The following is a 20,491-nucleotide window of genomic DNA, read 5'->3' on the forward strand; positions in this document are numbered from 1 at the left end:
CTACAGCATAGGGCAAATTGCGCTGTGGACTTTGCTTACCACAGGAAACATAACTATGTTCATATCGGCACCTATATACTAAGGACTGCTTGGGTTCGTTTCACTTTTGGATACTATGAGCCACGTCGCAGAAGAAAGAATACCAATGACGCTGATATTATGGACGCTGGCATTTCTGCTGCGGTCTATTGTGCAACAGCGTCGGCTGGTCAACTTCGACTATATTCGTCATTGCGACCGATGTGAAGACGTGGGATTTTGCAGCGATAACGTGTTGATGATAGCGCGGACCAATGGATGTGCACAGAAAGATCAATGGCCATTATATCCGTAATAAGTATATAGATACACAACAATCTTTCACAACTCTTCGTTTGCTAGTTCTCTCTTTTCGGCTTACTTCTGTTGCATCGTGGCGAGATGCTAGCAAAATGCGTACGAAAATGGCCCGATTGTTACTCTAATAATTGAGGTTGCTGCTATTAGTATTGTTGTTAGTGCAGAGTTTCAATAAGCTGTCACAATCATGACAAAGCAGAAAGTCCGTCAATGAATAGTAGTCATATCAATTTTCCTATTTTTTTTTTTTTTTTGACTATAAGTTGAATAAAAATGACCACTAGAAACGAATATATATCTCTACACACGTGTCTACCTACATTGCGCAGTCAAGTGAGAATACTGCCAAGGCAGCGGTCCGCGACGACTTGGAACAATGAAGAATCAAGTGAACGCGAAGATATGGCATACGATCGTACCGAACGAAACGACGCTATGAAAGGACCGCACGTAGATAATGCGATCGCTATGCGCTGAATTTCGACACGGCAAAATGATGATCTCGAAATACGAACCAAGTGACGGCGTACCAATGCTTTTTTAATCCGGCACAAAACTTCCGTGCCTGCCAGAATTCACCGTATGCACGTAAGACACTGCTCCACGAAGACGGCGCTTGTTGCGCTTTGGGAGAACTCTTGTTAAATTCTCTTACGCGATACGTGTAAGAGATGAGGTGAGACCCACGTTTATAAGTAGATGATTTTACAGGTTTCTTGTGTGTATATATATGTTTGGCGATTCTCTGTCGATGGAGCAGCGGCAGGTATCCGTCTGAGTTGCCGTTTTCCCTTCACACAATTTTTAGACAGATGAACTTATCTGTGTGGTCCCATTTCCGTTCGAAAAGTTTTGCCAGTGGCGGTATATCCTTAATTTGTACTTATAATAGCTAGTATATGCCGCAAGTAGAAGCTTAAACTTTTATGTTGTAGTGGGCTAACAAGTAATACGCTTGGCTGTAAATGCGGTGGTGCGGTGGCTTGTTTGGTTTATGTTGATCAACTAAAAAATGATGCCCATAAGCAATGTCGGCGTCGGCGTTGGGTGCTATATTACTTAAGGTCACCCCCAACTAAATTACTTGATTCCTTACGGTTCAAAAGTTAAGCGTTCCAGCTGGCCGGAGCTGTTGGGCTTCCTAGAAATAAGTCTGAGATATTTTCGCTCGTCACCGGTGTACAGTATAGTATGTACACATATGCGCTCAAGATCACGACAGGTTGACAAAACGAAATTAAGACTGTCAAAGTTTTACCTGCAGAAACAATGACTGGCAAGAGGTATAGTCAAATGCTTTTTTTCACAGCAGTGTGAAGAGTGTCCATATGTCACCGTATGCGAACAGCTACGCATATATCCCTGAACTGTCGTCATTACGTCTCACAATAAGGCAAACTAATTAATATCATAATGTCTGGTCACTCTCTGGATATTTAAATCCTCTCAATAATTATATTGTATTTAAGTAGCATCGCGTCGTTCAATTAGCAGCGTCACTCAAACCTAGGCCACCTTGAACTCTCGTGTATATCCTAGCAATAATGTAAGGTCTGATTGATTTACTATTTCTGCCATTCTACCTTTGGTAAAACATTACCGAAAAGGATGGTTGAACAAATAATAGGTCTCTGAGTTTTTATTAAGTGTTTTATTAAGTGTGATGTTTTTTTTATCTTGCTGCCGTCTGTGGATTTTTATTGTTTAAGAACTTCATGTTTTGTTTCCAATTTTTCGATCCCATCATACACTTTTGAAATACGTTCGCAAAGTAAAAATATTAAGTTAGTGTTTGCCTTATAATAATAATGATAAATATTTGTCAAGATTAGTAAACATACTTATCATTTCACCAATAAACGAACAAGTACTACCTATTTTTAATAAATTAGTTTTTTTTTTTTCTATTTCTTTAATTTGCTTCTTGAGTTTTTTAATTCGCTCCAGACATGCTAAATATCTGTAAAACTAGATGAGCTGATGTCATCTTTAATTTTATCATCCTGCGCCCATATGTAAAGAAATCACATTGGATTTTTGGTAAAAATGTCTCAGCAATATACCCTGAGCTTCCTGCCTCTAAGCTCACCACATTAACAGTAGCTTTTTACTTTCGTTGTATGCATTTTGTATGGGACACCGCTAGCAAAAAAAAAAAAACGTTAGTATGGTCAGCAATCGTCCAGATGGACTTCTTCTTCATTATTAGTATTACTGAGGGTCATTAGAATAGTTCTGGATAATCCAGAGGTACGTCAGCTATCTGCCGCCAACGTTATTCGATAAAGCGATGATGGACGACACTGACTGACGAGTGAATCGTGACGCTCCTGTCAACGGCCAGAAACAGAAGCAGAGAACAGGATCGCCTTTGCGCGTGGTCGAAAATCTCAGACAATCTGTGGAAAAAAAAATCAGCAAAGTCAACGTAGGAGAGACGTTCTGACTAGATGGGAGTCAGATACGCATCTCCTAGTACTGCAAGTATACGGTGGTGATGCTGACAGGCGTTATTCAATAACAAAAATACAGGCAATAATAACGCAATTTCAGTTTTCGATATCATTTATTATCACTATTATAACTACAGATGATTGAGTGTGTCGGTGTGGTAAGGCACGGTCTCCTCGTCGCCTTTGCCGTATCTAGATAACTACGCCACAAAGCGTACTTGGGAATTTTAAATAGATTTATTGCTGTTATCTGTATTCTCGTAGAAAACGATAAGCCAACGGCGAGTGTGAGCTTTCGGCGAAATAAATTAACAGGGCAAAACCGACAAAAGAGACTGAATGAAACCATTTAAAAATGTCACTGCTGGTAAACTGTTTTCAGCTAGTGACAGCCTTAACCCTTACCTTTACTACGGGTGACCCATTTCCGTACCGTTTGTGAAAATTGGCCTACAATTTTCAGTGCACAACTTTGGCGGCATACAGAAGTTCTAAAAGGAAAGCGGATAGTCTCAATATGATGTAATTAGTAACAGGCATAGTCATCGGCATATCGATCTGATTCACTTCGAGGAATGATCGAACACGCATATTTACCACATTGTTTCTATTGTTGAATCACAAATATATATACAAACGTTGAGTTCTTTGACTAAAATAAACACATAACCAACAAAAAAAAATATGTCAGTCTGAAGAAAAGTCGACGAAATTGCGATCATTTGTACTTGAGCTTAACAGGTGCGATATAATCCAATATGTCTAGATCAGCATTCCAATAATCGGCTGATAGCTAATCATAGCATGCTCAGGCAAGGTACCGAGGACGTCTTAGCATTATGAATATCCCTTTTGAAAGACAGGCTTCGGCCACAATACAGGTCCAAGCCTACTGCAACCCCTTCAATAGGCTCAACAACGAATCGTTTCTGAAGTGATGCCGTAAGCACCTAATTATAACAATTCTAGCACCATATTATTATTATTATTATAATATTTGATCAAATGGTATCTGCTAAACTCCTTCAAAAACGTACTGAAATTTCTACTTGAATAACGTCCTTTAACCCTGCCGGCTGATGTTGGTGCGCTGATCAAGTCTGCGGGTACCAAAACAGTTGTCAAGCAGCCGGCTAGATAAACGCTACAATCACTTCCACTCTTAAATGTAATAGCATATAATCATATTATTATATGCTGACAGCTGCTGTTTCAAAAACTACACCGTTCCTGAACGGCGGTTCCAACATCGCCTTGCCACATCGTAGAAAATCGTTGACTCTATTCTCCCATCTCTGTCTCATTCTCTTGTCAAGTTATTTCTACCTGGAAAATACCGGCTGGATGTTCTTACTTGGTGGTGTGTTATACATGTTTTTATTATAAATCCATTGTGTCACTAGAACAAGGTATGAGGCAGTCACAGAATCTGACCAGCTCGATTGTTGCGTAAACGCCTGGTAGCGATAGGAACTGTAAATAATAATTGGTGATCTCGTCATCGCGAAAGCGACGACAGATAGGGCGCTAACCGAGATCAAGGTGAACTAGTTCTTATGGCTAGATCGCCTGGGCTGCCCCGCTCAACCGGTCCACGTACGTATAGGTATGCACCGTATCTCAAATGAACCATAGAAACCAAAAAGGGGAGTAAGAAAATAACGGTGGCCATATCCGGAGAAATAGCTTGACCGGCAAGAGCCGCAGCTGCAGCATTGGCGGAGGCAAAACTGCTACTAGCGGTGTCACCGGTTTGGCAGAAGTCACTGCTATCTTCCGACATTGTGTTGCATGCGACCTATGGCTAAGTCATCGTCGTCATGGCTGTTGTTGTTATACACCCCGTCGACTGCTTCTCGTTGTGGAACAGTCTCAGTAGCAGAACGTCGAAAATGGCAGCGCTGACGAAGTTTCACCAGCCAGCTACCCAGCAGTAACTCAGCCAGACTTCGGCATTTCTTTCCTTCTAGGCGACAGGCACTATCAGTAGCTTCTTTTTTTACGTTTTCGTTTTTCATCTGCCCGCCTTTTGCGTTAAACCCGCCTTGGGAGCCGATGCAGTCATTTATGACAGCAGCGACCGCCGTCGCCCCATTACCACCAATGCCATAGATCTGACGTAGTATTAACTGGGAGCGGTGACAGACACATATACAGCAAGAGAGAGTGAAACATGGACCATAACAACCGGCAGCAAAACGCCTGCAGTAAACAGGCATTAGCTGCCGTAACCATGCGGTTGCCGCTGCCATCAGCAACACCCCCAGCGGACCCCCCCCCCCCCGCCGAACTGTGCTTGGCAGCTCGGCAGAGTCGGCTGGCGAAGGAAAGTCCGGCGAACAACAGAACGTTGAATCCTGGCAAACGAAATTGCCGCCAGATCAAACACTACAAACACATAGACGTTGCTCGCTAGCTAGCGGTCCAGCTCAAATTTGGATATCCGCCAAAACCGTTATCTCATCTCAGGCAGAAATCAAACAGGGCAAGCATTAGGGAGTGCATGGCACGATAAGGCATCAGTAATAAACAGATATATAAATTGGTTGAAAGAAGTATTTAACAATTGATATGCATGCAAATAGATACGATGGCCGAACATATTCGAGTCATTCATTATTCAAAATAGGTTGTTGTTATGGTGCTGCAGGCGTTCCTGCTCCACGGAAAGCCGGCGTCAACCGTGGTAAATTCATTTCATTTCAGCGACTCAATACATGACCCCAAGAAAAATCACATGAATGAGCTAACAGATTGCCTGCAGACGGGAGAAATTATTTCTGGTATATTTTTTAAGCATAATTCTCACTGTTTGGCTGTTTCTCGCTGCACCGTCGGATGCTGTCTGTTTTTGCCGCGTCTCCCTTCATGGCGACCATGAGCACCACGTAGTGCGCTAATCAGCACCGTTGAGGACGGCTTCGAGAAGAGAAGCGCCAAGAAAGCAGACGTTAAATTTTTAATAGATATCTTATAATTCTACCAGGCACTGCAAGATATCAGCTTAATGCTTCAACACGCTATATCTTACCGTCATCATGATGTGGGTTGAAATGTAGCTGCCGCCAATGACCATGTACGTATGCTTCACGTGTTAAAATCTACCTGTCTCCTTTTGTTTGCCTAAGTTTACAGATTTGTACACCACTTGGAACCAGAGTGCATATCATTAGTTAACATTGTTTCTTCCCTCGATGTTCTATTACTTGTATACTACAGCATTGTGATTTCAAGAAGGGCCAGATAATGGTTAAGAAAACAACAACTGGTGATACGGCACCCCTGTAAGCGTTTTGCCTCCATGAATGTGGCCGTGCGACACGGACGGGGAAGCCAGTTTCCCACAACGTCAGCAGATACGCTATACGTAATATCAACAATCGATGGATTTGTTATTGTTGATAGAATAATTACGTGGTATCTATCAGTACAGCATACGTTGAGGCAAATAGTCTGAGGATACGTGCCGAACGGTACGTGACACTATCTGTCGCAGCCTTTTAGGTTTCAAGGCGAAATCTATAGAATAGCAATGAGTTGGCGATATCAGGACCTCAATTAGCTGCACATAGGACAACAACAACAACAACAACAGTAGCTGCGAATAATGTCAATATTTGCCTTGATAAGGGTGCTAGGAACATGTACCTGGCAAACATTATTCATTAACCTGTCTACTCGTCTGGGTTAACCGAGTAAAATAATGTGCAATTTATCTTTAGGGTCAGATAGCAGTGCCCAGACAGATCGAACTGTCATATAACTTATAATACTTATTTTTATCTCTGTTAGAGCCCTTCTTCCATCCTCGTCGAAGATATCCGTGTGTCATGAGCGTCTCAAAAAGGACTAAGCCGTACTTCGAACAGACGTGATAATGATGTTTCGATTTTCAAAATTAGGTGTTCTGCGCTTCCTCTGGTTGCCAGAGATAAATCGATGACCGGCTTCATTTCAGTAGAAAAAAGCCTAGTGGAAACTCTGACTCGTACTTACTTTTTCTAGCATACTACTATTATTACTAAGGTTTCTCATCGTAGCAAGCGTTTATAGGAAAACCGTCGGATATTCGAGTGGGCCAAGCAGACCTAATAATCTGGGTCCTACCAGAACTTCTCTGTTGGCCCATTTGGTGAGCAAAAGGTTGCGATGGCTACCGCGCCCAGCTACGCTAATCGTTAACACAGAACCTAATCAGTCTCCATAAAAAATATCGGCCCAAATGTATTACACGTTTCAGTTTTTGGCTGAATAAATAGACAGACATCGCATGCGCGCATTTCGGAACATAAATGCATACTCATTGTTGTTGGTTTCGGCTGGCAGCAATGTACATGTGTTTAAAATACAGGGTTCCTTAAATAAATGGAATGTTTTTGCCTATCCGCCAAGCGCCTTTGAGTCTAGCGCATTTGGCACTGCTCATTACGTCGGATAAGATAGTGTTATAATATCATGTTTGTGCACGCCCTTACGTCGGCCTATTTATCTGTCTCTCTGCGAATATCACCTATCTCCTACAGCAGAAAGGCTGTCAAAAATAAGTAGACGGTGTATAATTGTTTTTCTTCTTTTGTCTTTGCGTATACGCCATTATAACAATACCCCATAATCGGCTTTATCAATTGCATACGTCCTCCGACGTGATGACCTTGTGATCACTTTTTTATATTCAAATCTACCCGGCAATGTATCAGCATTCAATTGCAATCAGCCCGCGGGGCGATCCCCGTCAGATGTTCAGCTACGAGGACGTCTCGGGATACGGCCAAATACTACCCGCACAGCGTTTATCATTGACGACTTAGTAAAAAGCTCTGTGATTAAGCGAGCGCCGTGATATAATTAGTCGTTCTACAGTACGCTCTTATTTCTAGCAATGATGTCCCAAAAACACAGCTTATCGCTTAGCAGTCCAGCTTTGTTTGGCGAAGTCCGATCGATCTGCTCGCTTCAATTAGCGTATGTAAACCGCGTATCTGATCAGATACAGACACATGTAGTCTCATGCAAATGATAAATCCAAAATAGAGCTTTGAAACGGCTGCACCGACAGTAAATATCAGGCATGATTGATCGGTGCCTAGGCTGTAGCGAACTGCCCTTTAAAGCTAACGCATACTGCACATGTCCCGATGATAAATAAATTCAAGATACGAATCATAGTAACATTTGGTCAAAAAAAAAAAACAACAACTCCAAGGCGAACAGATCAGCCGGCTATTTATTATGAGAAAAATGTCGTGCCATTAAATCACCTTCATCTATTAACACGGTTGCAGTGGTAAGTGTTCCAGGGCAAGTCGAATTCTAAGGGAAGACCAAATATAATTTATCCAGAGGCAAAATTTGTAGGGCTTGACATCAAAATCGTCGACTGGCACTAGTAATAGATAATTGCTTTTGTAAAACGTTTCACCGTATAAATCTTCATCATACACTTACTAATTGGCTCGCTAATTCAAATCATTAACTAGTAGGAAGACTGTTGCATTCACTCAGGCACCGTATCAAGGATACATTGCGAGTCCAGCTATTTGCTGAGCACAAATAATTAAATCATCTCTGTCATGAAGAAGGATTATGTCACACGCTAACGTCAGTGACGTTGAAGTACTACGAAATACTGTGGGTAGCCGAAATAAATAAATTTCACCGCAGAAGAAACAATTATCACTCACCTTGTACCCGGCCACCATTGGGAACCTTGGCTGCACCGCTGTTACATCTGACATAGATGAGGTTCGTGCACTTAATCGAAGCGGCTAGTACTGACCAGACATATCTTTACCGTTGCTGGGCTGTTGTGCAAAGCAGACAAATGACACACATAGCCAACGGTCTGTATACAGACGAAAGTGTACATATAGATGATTTCCTTTACACCTGTAGACGAAAGCGACGGCTTCACTGGGCTCATGGCTTGTTAATGCGAGGATTTAGAGCTCTACCTTCGTAAGTGGTTCCCCACTCTGGGTAAAATGCTTTTTGAGAGAAACGTTTTTGAATAGACCTATTTTTATCTTTTTTTTTTTTTTTTTTCGTATCGATACGTTAGCGTATACATGGAATAATAGCATGCTTCCAATAAGATAGAGATGTACATATATGAGCCTTTCAGAAAAAACAATTTAAGCGAGCCCATTGTAAAAAGATGTTGCCAGGTAGCATCAGAATGGCTAAGGTTTCAATAACTGTGGATAGCATGCGGAAGCCACAAAGCATCGAGGAGGCGTAAGTACCAGAAAGATTATATGGAGGATTCACTTGACGAGTATACACTAACGTTGTAGACGTTCGGTGGTCATTAACAGACTCTAGTAATGGCAGCATTGCTGCATACTACGTTAGGGAAAATTCCGACCACACAGACACGCACGCCCAGCTCGTTTGTTGTGGCAAAACAAAAAAGGTGCCTCAAAACACCGCACAAATATCTTGTCACCTATGGTCACAACTTATCAAAGCTGTTACCTTCCAAGATGAAGCATTCGCTCTAGAAAACATTCGGAGCTATTGCGATTCCCGCAACTTGACTTGAAAACGCAGTTGGTTGCCCTTTGCCCTAAAGGTGCAAAGCTAAAAGCATTCGTATACGTGTCTGCGAATACTATGAAATGGTAGACACGTATTTGAATAGGCCTGTTTTTCTCCTGCTTCGTGATTTTTTCTATGCTTTATTTTCAGAATGCTAGCAATCCGATTATTGGATAATCCCACTGACTGATGATCGTTCAGCCGATGGACCTATGATATCTGTTGTTGCTATCGATTTTCACTGTCAGTATCCTCTGCTATATTTTCGTGAAAGAACATCACATGTGTCAGTATTGTTGTACCTTCTTGATAAAAAATTACAAGATAAACATATATTCTTGATAAAGATAATTCACTGACTACGCTCCTTCCTTTACACAAACCACCAATCACGGTATCATCGAAAATTAAATGATGTCCGCAACAGCATAATAGAGATCGATTCTTTTCTAAATGTCTCTGTCGTTTATGATTTATATAGCGTCAAATGAATGAAATGGCAAAAGTTACCAGGTCAGGAGAAGAATGGCAGCTTATCCGCATGTAAAGTAGAACGCTAATTTTACTAATTCATTATTCTACATACTGTAATAGCTAGATTGAAAAAAGATGAATTTCTAGATCTTGCTTTTGCCGGCCAGCGGTTTTAGATCGTGAGCGGAGAGATTTCATATTCCGGCGCCCATCGACGATGCCAACTGCGGTGGGGATGATGGATCAAGATGAAAACTATCGTCAAATAAAGATTGCGTAACGGTTTCTTTTCATCTTCCACCGATACCGGACACAACTAACTGTTCCCACTCGCGTTCCCCTGCTTGTTTCTTGTCGAGTTCACACATATACCTTAAATAGCACGCGTTGTCGCTATATAGCGAAATGTATAAAATCGGCTGGCGCGTGTGTGCCTTCGACAACTAACAACAATATGTAGCGCCAGTCACCTGCGCGGCATCTACCGGCACCGGAAAGGGCAATAGCAGACTAGAAGTGCGAACGCAATACTTCATCATCTGCGAAAGGAGAGAGAAGTCACTAAACGCACCATTCCTTCAACGCAGCTACCCTACTAATGTCTAATTTCAGTGGGAGCATTCTCATCATCATCATCATTATCATCGACGACGACGACAACAATAATAACAACAACAACAAGTGAACAAGCATGAATTAACCCAATTGATTTTCTAGAGTTTTGTATTAATCGACAGGCAGGCAGACAGATCTATAGTTCATTCGGCTATGTGACCATGGTAATGGAATCTAGATTCGTTACTCTAGAGTGGTAATTGGTATATAAACGAAAAACAGATCTAACATCGATGAACGTCATGCTTACGCTCAACGTTCGTCCGTTGAAGGCAGATTTAATCTAGTATAAGGGTCTAACGTAAACACTGTTGAAACCTAAGGCGTGAGTGAGATCCAGTATCGTCCCTTACATAGAGCTACATAGAAGCTGGAAAGACCAGCTTCTGCAGCCTGCTCGAAAATGATCAAAAATGCAGACAATTTTAACTCCCTTCGTATGTAAAAAAAAAGGCAACGCTGTCACCAGGCTAGCCATTATGTTCAGCGCCAGAGATCCGAGTGAATGAATGCTCTAAGGTTTACATCCATTCAGTGTTCCTTCAGAAGGCTAGCCCCGTTTCAAACTTGAGCCACCTTAAACTCCCTTACTTTGGTAGGTTGGCTTTGTATTAATACGAGGATTCAGACATCTAATTGATTCACAAGATTATTTTCGTGCATATCTTTTCTTCTATCTTACTGTTAATTAGACATCGTCTGCCCTTCGAGCGTTTTTACCACCGCTCGAACATAAATGAGATATGATCAGAGCATAATTGAAGTGTTTGAACTTTAAGTCACTCATCAACGTATTCGCAGCCGTTTGAATAAAGTGAGACAATCCTTTCGTATCACAAACTCCTTGAGCTAGCATTAGGTACATCTGTGAGCATGAGCTATTGAAGGCTAACGCTTTGCGGAAGAGTCACCATTTTCCTACACAACTACAACGAATAGAACCGACTCGACGAGAAGTTGTCTTTGTATTCTACAGGCTTTTAATAAACTCGAGAACCTTTGTGGAACTTGTGAACACCCCCTTTAACTGAAACCTTATTTCTGAACTCTGTTCCAAGAAAAACATATAAGAATAGAAGCAACCACTATTTTAATCACACACACACTTTAGTAACCACACACTCACGGCAAAAGTTAATCTATATATATATATATATATGTATTAAAAAACTAAAAAAAGCAATTAAAATCTAGCCGTAAAGCATTAGACGATTAATTTAAGAACTTTACGCGGGGACGTACTTATCTAAATATGAGATCCTTCATTGAATGTATGACCTTCATTTGTGAGCCTTGTAACAATCTGGTCGAATACTGAAATGCGATAGCACCCCGTACTACGTATGTACCTATGCAGCGCGGCTCCGTCAGCTTACCTTTGCTGAGTACAGATTGTATCTGTTTCGTCTGACAGCGTTTCCGTCGACAACGTTAACAACAACACCGATAAGGACAGACTCCAATAGAAACAACACCAACAAACAGCTTTAGTCCACCTTGTAGCGGCTTCTAGCGAGAACAACGTCCCGAGCGAACTCCAAGCCTGCAATGGCTTGTACTCTTTCCCTTGTCGTCGAAATCACTTTTCCGCCGAACGGAAAGACACTAATAGAGTATAGATAATTAGAGATATCCTTTGTAGTATCTGCTTTGCAATACGTCAGTAAAAATAATGATAACGTTTAGGAAATCCGCGATCCGTTTAGGTCCGAAAAAGGCGAAAAAAGCAGGCCTATCTCAACAGGACAACGGAAACCAGTTATAGTACGGTCGGCTATACCGTTGTATTCGGCTACAACTTCCACGGCTATTGCAATTCACGCAGTGTTATACCAACAAACGAATTACCTTTGCGCTACCTCGTCTTATTCACGCTAAATCACACAGGCGCTCGAGCACTACTGAAGACACATAAGCGAGCACATGGTTAAAACCATAGCGAGTGGATGGCATTAGTGCGCAAACTAATGGCAGCAGCCTGTAGAGCTGCTCAACACTGACAACTCAAATCAGCAAGACAGTCCACGGGTCTTTCCGACCCAATCTTGCACGCTACGAAGCCAGGGCAGATTGTCGGAGGCCCCACATCGCTTGGGCAGGAGACCTTCTCGCCCCCGTAGCACCGGTGGGATGAAGGAGAGGGCAAAAAAGATGACAAGGAGAGGTAAGATACGCACATACAAGGCAAAGACAACACAACAAAAGGTAAGGTAGGACAAGCTAAATTCTTATAACAACTAAGCCTACGGCAGAACGGGCAAGAACAGCACAGACATCAACGTAAGTGGGGTATCAACAAAATATTGCGCTGCTACCATCAGCGGGACAGCGCTGCTATATACCGCGGACTATAGCGGTTTGATCTGTAACGATGGTCACTAACGTCGGCGGACGGTTTTGTATCTCAGCCGACTGCCCCATCGCCATTGCTAGACAATCCTCATGGCGAAAACGAACAAATCGGTTTACTAGTATACCTAATACTTACGGGTAGCTGGCTTTGGAGCAGGGCTAGTGACGTCGACAACCGTAGGCAAATCGCAGAAGCGCGCGAGAAGAAAAAATAGCGAAAAAAAGCAGCTACAAGACTACAATGGTCCTGCGATTGACAGGAAGAGTTAAGTGGTACTGGCGGTGAAGTCCATCTGGACGAAGATAATGATAGCAGAAGAACTCAGGCCGCTTTTACCATGACTCTTCCGAAGGTGAAGAAAATGAAGCAACTGGTCAAAAGAACAGACCGTGGCTCTGGACGAGGTACGGTGTCTGGAAAACAGACGGTCGTCTCTAGGAGGATGCTCTGGCGGATTCGAGCGTAAGATTTATACGAATGAATGGAAAAAAGAATGACAGCCAGTAGGATAATCGTTTACTAAATTTCACGTTAAAGCGGAAATCTCGAAAATTGTCGATGTTGCCGATAGGTACTAATTGAGTCAGGAATGGTCAAAGGAAAGAGAGACCTTTATATTGAAGGCTTCCGGTCCTTTTGTAATTACCATGTACAACAGGCTCGTTTACAAGCGCCACGAATATATTGAAAGATGGTTTTAATTGCGTTTAGTGAGCTGTCTGGTCACTATCTTTTGAAAGACATTCGTTTCGAACAGAATGAGAATATGTTACCGAGCATTCTCCACGTTTCTGTCCTGCAGAAACCAAGTAGGCTACAATAAACGCAGATATACTGTTAGGGAAACCTGACTAAAACATAATGTTTGCGTTAGATGGGGAATTATGACGAACTGTCGATTTATTAGTACATTCAAATGTACCTTTTTTTTCTTGCTCGTCTGTTTTCAGTGCAGCTGTGCATTTGTGAAAGTTAGTGGCCTATCTTCGAGTCGGACAGGGTTGAGGCCCCTTTGTTTTCTTTTTTCAAGTAACGTCACTACCTGTCAATTTGCTGACTTGATTCCAAATCTGCTCATCGGCAAATATCCGCCATCACCAAAAAAGGCCGCCCTTGCAGCCACGGCGAAAAAGAACAATTAAAAAAGTGCTTATTATTAAAATGACCCTCAACTCTGAGTCATCATAGCATTCTAGTCCGCTAGCTTCATCTGTCACTACAATGTGAAAATACATAAAGATCCCTATGAATGGTTGGTAAGCTGAAGCTGCTACTGATCGTGACTGTGTAAAGCGTTCTGTCTCCGCTGTTTAGAGACTGCTAGGAGAACCAGCGAACTTCAGAGTTATAATTATCCGAAACACAGAACACTAAAGTATAATTATTCACTCTAACAGAAGCGGGTAAATCGATAATATTGAAAATGTCTCTATATACACAGTATGCGAGTGCTGTAATGTTACGTAGCAGTTATGGGTGAAGTAATATTCTTCGTGGCGTTTAAAATTTGCAGGGGGCTTATTTCTGTACGGTGGATACATTGTGACCTGGTCCGAAAGCTTTCCAAGTTAAACTTGAAGCTGAAATATAAAATCGTTTTTTAATTCAAAATATTACAATTATATTTAGCATCGATCATTTAAATGGCTTCCGATCTGACGGTGATCTGATTCAGACAGGGACCTCTTGCTACTGTGCATTACCGTCGATCGATCGATGATTGCCTGTCCTAAAAACTTCAACATAAATTTATCAGATTTGCGCAATTCGTTGCCACTCGCTCACTTTACCGTGATATGAGATCTTACTTCAACGTCACGGATGACAATTGCACAATTTCCACACAGTTCGTTGACTCAGACCCAAGAGTTCAATGTCACAGGCGTTTCCAAAAAAAAAAAAATGGATGTTCTCTCCCAAAAAAAACTGATACCTCCTATAAATATAACATGCATAAATCGCTTATCAGTTCTCAGCCGAATGACACTTGACATTCGTGCGATGATGGATCTTAACAACAGCTTATATATATATATATAGACGATATATTCGAGGCAACGGAAGACTGACTCACTCTAATCGAGGTAGCTACCAGCTAAATCGTCGGGCGCGATCTACAAACGATGACAGAAACCGTGATCGTTCCTTGATTAAACATCATCCACTGGTTCGACTCGAGTTTCAGCGAACGGAAGCTCGTTCTAGGGCTTGGAAAAACCAAATCGGTTTCAGAGAACGGCAGTAAGTAACGTGGACAAGGGAATTTTCGCAACAAAGGCGCTTGTTCAGAGTGCGTGCGTATAATAAACACATTCGAGGATACTGCAGTATTGATTAGAAAGCTAAACGTTACTAGTTATTAGGGTCTAGGAAGAAGTGGTTGAAAATCTATCCCTGTGATATAAAAACAAGTTTGACAATAATTTGCTGCCTAGCGATTTGCTATGTGCTGCCAGGAAGTTTGTGTTCTATCGCTTAATGCTGACGTCATTCCCATTAACAAGGGCATACTTTTCTTTGCTGGCAGACTTCAAAGAGACTTCGAAAATTCGTCGCGCAAGATGCAACACTGCGTGTAATGGGAAAACCGTTGCAAGGTGAAGTAAGGCCTACCGTACGGCCGCATATGCCTTGCCCCAGCAATTGTATACAATAGAATCTATGTAAAAGAAACAATCTAATAGCACGGTATAGGCCAGGGCTATTCGATCACTTTTGCTTGTGCGGTCACAAAAAGCAAGAATAAAAATAACACACTGCAGCCATCTTGCCTTCCTTTTCCTCCCTGTCGTCGTTTGTTTAATCTGAACGTGATGTAGTGGTCGCTAATTAATTCATCGCGAATGACAACAGACAGATGCTGCCTGCACGACAATTTCTGCTAGCGTTCGCGATGTCCAAGTTCCCATAACCTTCTGTACTTCTGTAGCGGAGCCGGGTTGGCAGCGGCTAAACAGAGTTTGACAAAGGCGGACCTGTACTTGAATCTGTGCCAAGCGCCCCGGAAGACATACAGAACTTAATCATCCTCTCAGTTGGCAATAGTGTTTACACTTAGCCTCTTTGGATTTAGTCTTGTCGCTCAGAAAGAGAAGTTACGACGGAACAACTATCCCGAATGGCGTTCGCGAATATGCGATGCTAATGTTGACGGTCGCTCCCGGCATGATCCGAGACGGTTCAAGGCGTATTCTGATTTATTTCTGCACCCAGAAATGAATTAGGATATTCACGCTTTGGCCTTGCCTTCATCAAAAACGCTGCTGGTTAAGTAGTGATGATCGCAGCTGACGCCACATTGTTCTTGAGTCATTCATCTCTGACAAGCGTGTAACCGACTGCGTCCCTTCCGGAGGGGGGTGTACGGTAAAAGAATGGACATAGCGGAAGGAAGTGCTTATGGGGGGGGGGGGGGGGTAAAGTCATATATCTTAACGAGTAGTTGATTCACTCAAGCCTACAACTTACTCGGATGCTACAGTAACAGAATAGGAGATTCGGCTGTATAGTTATCTATGACTTTGTATAAGCAATATACCTATTTAAAAGCATGCCTCAGGTGTTCTCGCTTTCTCTAGGCTGCAATAGCTTTAGCTACTGATTATTGACTAGTCGCTATTGCCCCGCAGGCTTCGCTGTATGCGCACGCGGCTTGTTAGGGATTCTTATTGTAAAGGTAGTAATAGCGTATGGTGAAGTAGCGTTGAAAGATATGCTGAATTGATATTTGAATGAACCTATCTCACTTCGACAATCAATAACACAATAGCAGTAGATCTTTACCGCCTTACTCTCATCAATTTGACGGTGTTTATTAAGAATATCATAGGTAACGAAGTCGGATCGAATAGGTACCAGCGCCCGAAATTTCAATAGGGTGATTCCATGCTATCATCCAACTGTTCTAGTGTTTACCCTTGGGGTAACTCGTCGTAGAAGTTACGATAATTATCAAAAAGGATAAATTACAAAAAAAAAATCAATAAGAACAAAATTCAGTAACAAACGCGGATGACTTATGAGTTAGGTAATAAAACAGCCATTTTAGTATTTGATTATAGCCAATGAAGATACTCATATCTTCTAAGCTAAGCTTACGTATTCACCAAAACAGATGCTCTCGAAGTATGATTGTTTTAATGTGTCGCAAATGCAATTATGAGCAGCATTCAGTCTTTCCTTTCGACGAAATAGCCATTTTTAATATTAAGTGTTAGTTGCTTAATTCAAATTTTAAAGGTAAATTCTCGAACCGTGCCTTGCTAAAGATACGACCCTGAATTCTATTTGGATTCTTAATCGGGAACGTATAACGTTTCTGGTACAAAACCAGCCAGTTGTTTGCAACGCGCGGTTTTTCAACAACCCTGTTTCAGAACCAGTGACACCGAGTCGTAGAGGGCGGGGGGGCCAGCGGTGTTAGGGGTCTATGTTCAGTAACCCCAACGAAGAAAAATAAATTTTTCATAGTTTCCTAAAGCGGTTCCGGCGTATATCCGAAAAGAACAAAAAAAATGGTAGACTTCCAAGCGACTAGCAATCGACTGCGGTCAGGTAGCCAGAGCTAACAGATATTTTAGGCGCCTCATTATCACTAGACCCAAGTATTGTCAGTACCCATTTTTCGCCTTTGATACATCTACTAAGAGGAGAATGCGTTAACTTTAAATAGCTGTTAACGTTAATTAGAATATTGTTTGGATGAGTATTATCAAAAACTATATTTACACTCAAGAGATATTTGGGCGCTAGCATCACTTTAACTAAAAGCTATACAGGTTGGGTCCTTCAAAAATTCGCGGTAGCAAAGCTGTCGTCAATATCCACTCCCAAATATGGCACACCTAATACGTTTAGCTCCATTTCCCACCGTTATCGCTTCTTGCAAGATTGATTTATGTCACCCCAAAAATTTCAGCTGAATCTGTAAAAAGGAAAGCACGTTCATGGCACATAGACGGCTGTAGTGAACGCGTGATCCGACCGATTCAATGACAAAGAATAGCCAATAACAACTATATAAACCCTGGACAGATTTGAAAGATGTTTCGCGTTAAAGAATAACGTATTTCGATCTTCCGACACTAGAAAAAAAAAAATAACAACAAAAGCACACGGCTGGAACGCGCAGCTGCGAGTGTTCTATATTCTGATTTACTTAGCAGACATTATTATTATTTTAGACAAGACAATTAATTACTCTTGGCGAGACGTCAATGCTTGTTAAACTAACACTGCCGAACATAAATAGGTAAATCACTCAGTGGCCAACCTACATCTCTTTGTCATATATCTATCATATATTCTTTCGAGTTTCTTTTTTTATAACACTAATTAGTTTCGCAATAGCCAATATGTACGAACATTCCATACAGGACAGGGAACATTGATCCTTTATGCTATGCGACGTTCGAGTTAAGGACCATTTGTACCACATTTTACGCAACGACAATTGTCTGTATTGAGTTTGCAATATCACATAGTTCGTGCGGAACCGAAAAAATTAGGTGTTTTTGAGAATGGCGTAATCTGCTCTACGTTAATCACTGCATTTTTGACGACACTTCATTCAATACATAAACGTATACGTCATGCTGAAGTAATACAATTCGTCGTTTGGAATCAACGTTAGCGTGAAGACGATTAATACGAATGTCCAGAACTGGGATAACGAGATCATAGCACTTTTAATGGTGGCGACTCGGACCACGATTATTACATGGCAATCTAAGTTAATGGACAGGGGAAAACAACGGGTATACGATGCTGCTGGCCGACGAATGCCGCCTGTAATCGACGCTTAAGATATCTATCTACTAGACTGAACGCAGCGGCTCAAATGTCTGCCGTTTAAGCCGCTGCGTAGAGACCCGAGCTAGATCAAGCGGAATCTATCTGCGGGTCGTCGGGGTCAGGTTAAGCATGTCGCCACTACTGGCATTATGTCCTAGATAAGCTAGCAGGCTTACTTTCAGACTCGTCAAAATGACAACGTTGCAATAGGCCGAGTTAAGCTGAGAAGAGCTAGACTATAGAGGTACGAAACAAAGCTGGGCATCTGAGTTTGAAATTTGCACTAACCTCAATCACATGAAAGCTTGACCTAACAGTCGATTATGAAACCTTATCCTACATATGAGATATGTTTCTACAGTTACTGAAATTGCCTGCCTAAATGAAAGCAATACTGATTCACCTCTAGTTCTTTTAACCGTTCTATGACCAATTGGATAGAATGGGCGTTGGCGGGAAAATTCAAATGTGTATTAGTCGAAGTCGGTACCCTATAGTGAATAGCTACCTGCCACATCGCGGAAGGAATGAGATGAAAGGTTGAAAAAACCACGTGTTTGTCATCGGCAATGAGATAAACAGCATAACAGCACACCCGTTTATAGAGGAAACCAGTCGACTTTTCTTCGTTCCGTTCTTAATGATTTCTGTAGAAAAACGACGCAGCAAGTCAGCTTGTAACAATGATTTATATATAAAAAAAAAAAAAAAAAAAAAACCAAAGGACGGAAGTACGCCTTCGACTTCAATGTGAAACGGTACCAAGCCATACGTGACTAGGAAGAACGTCGCTATGCCAACAATACAATCCAACAGCCGGAAAGTAGAGGTGTATTAAGCGGTCCATAGAATGGACGTTATATTTAAGGGCGACTTGTGAATACGCATTTAGCTAACCTAATTCGCATTTGTTCTACTATAGTTTTTTTTTCCAATTTTGAGAATAAAAATAAATGTACTGGAATAAGCTCATTTTAATTATTTTACTGTTGTGTACTTTTTTTGTTCCGTAATCAAAATATCTGCTTTTTTTTTTTCTTACATTTTTGACATAGGGTTGTAAGCATGATGATCTCGCCTCTCTCTCTCTCTCTCTCTCTCTCTCTCTCTCTCTCTCTCTCTCTCTCTCTATTTTTAATATATGCTTTGCTGTTAACTCCGCAAAACTTGAATTTGCTACGTGTTATCAAGGGAGTCTATGCTCACTTCTTCGTTATAGTAAATATATATTCGCCATATAAATCGTCGTATAGATGAATGTTTCTAAGCTACCGATCTCGATATTTCCTAGTAGTAGTTTCCATTTTTAAGCTGACTCTCACTAATGCCAACTCTTCTTTACCTAGCTATTCGAAACCCGTGCTCAATACCTGGACAGCAAACTGATGCTCTGATAAATAAAGAACGTATTCGTGGAAGGGATCAAGGGATTTATGGGGCTACCCCCAGACCTCGTCTGTTCTATTTTTTAATTGCTAACCTAATAATCCGAACAATTGAAATAAAAGCAGAACGAAAAGTATCTAGGAAGCCAGACTTCGAAGAACTTCTATGCAAAACAAGCCTGTCGAAATTTTCCGAAGCGCTCAAACTTAAATTTCGCCCCTCCAGGTTAAAGTTTGATCCTATATTCATTTTTATTCAACTCTCATTGATTAGTTGGATCGAGACAAAATTTGCATTGATTATCTCATGTGTCTTTGAAGCAGGTCCAACTGAATTGTGCTGACTGTTCATGTTGAGGCTTATCTAAAATAAACCTGTGTCTGTTTGCATTCGAGGCTGTTGAAAATTAGTCATTTTTTTATTTTCAATGGTATTAATTTTTTTAAAGAAATGACACCTTTGTTCAGACATGCAGGTAAACGCTTGCCAGTTCCACTTTCACAAAATTTATATGATGAAGACTATCGCACTAATTCTAACA

At 41.4% G+C, this 20,491-nt stretch overlaps 1 protein-coding gene across 6 annotated transcripts in view; it reads right to left on the reverse strand.

The window, feature by feature from the left end:
- Positions 1–20,491, reverse strand: part of LOC111259456 (uncharacterized) — a 55,616-nt gene that overhangs the window by 32,521 nt on the left and 2,604 nt on the right. For 2 of the 6 annotated variants that reach the window (XM_086967910.1, XM_086967908.1), the window contains exon 1: positions 11,795–12,466. The exons of 1 other annotated variant lie outside the window; for it this stretch is intronic. Coding sequence is in view for 3 of the 5 variants with exons in the window: in XM_086967907.1 (XP_086824033.1) it covers positions 8,474–8,527 (54 nt within the window). In the remaining 2 variants the exon portion in view is untranslated. Of the gene's footprint in view, positions 1–8,473; positions 8,679–11,794; positions 12,467–20,491 lie in introns of those variants that run through there. 3 more of the 6 variants (XM_086967907.1, XM_022831499.2, XM_086967909.1) reach the window with 3 other exon arrangements.

This window comes from Varroa jacobsoni, unplaced genomic scaffold (genome assembly GCF_002532875.2).
Source record: "Varroa jacobsoni isolate VJ856 unplaced genomic scaffold, vjacob_1.0 scaffold_333, whole genome shotgun sequence".
Taxonomy (NCBI): Eukaryota; Metazoa; Arthropoda; class Arachnida; order Mesostigmata; family Varroidae; genus Varroa; species Varroa jacobsoni.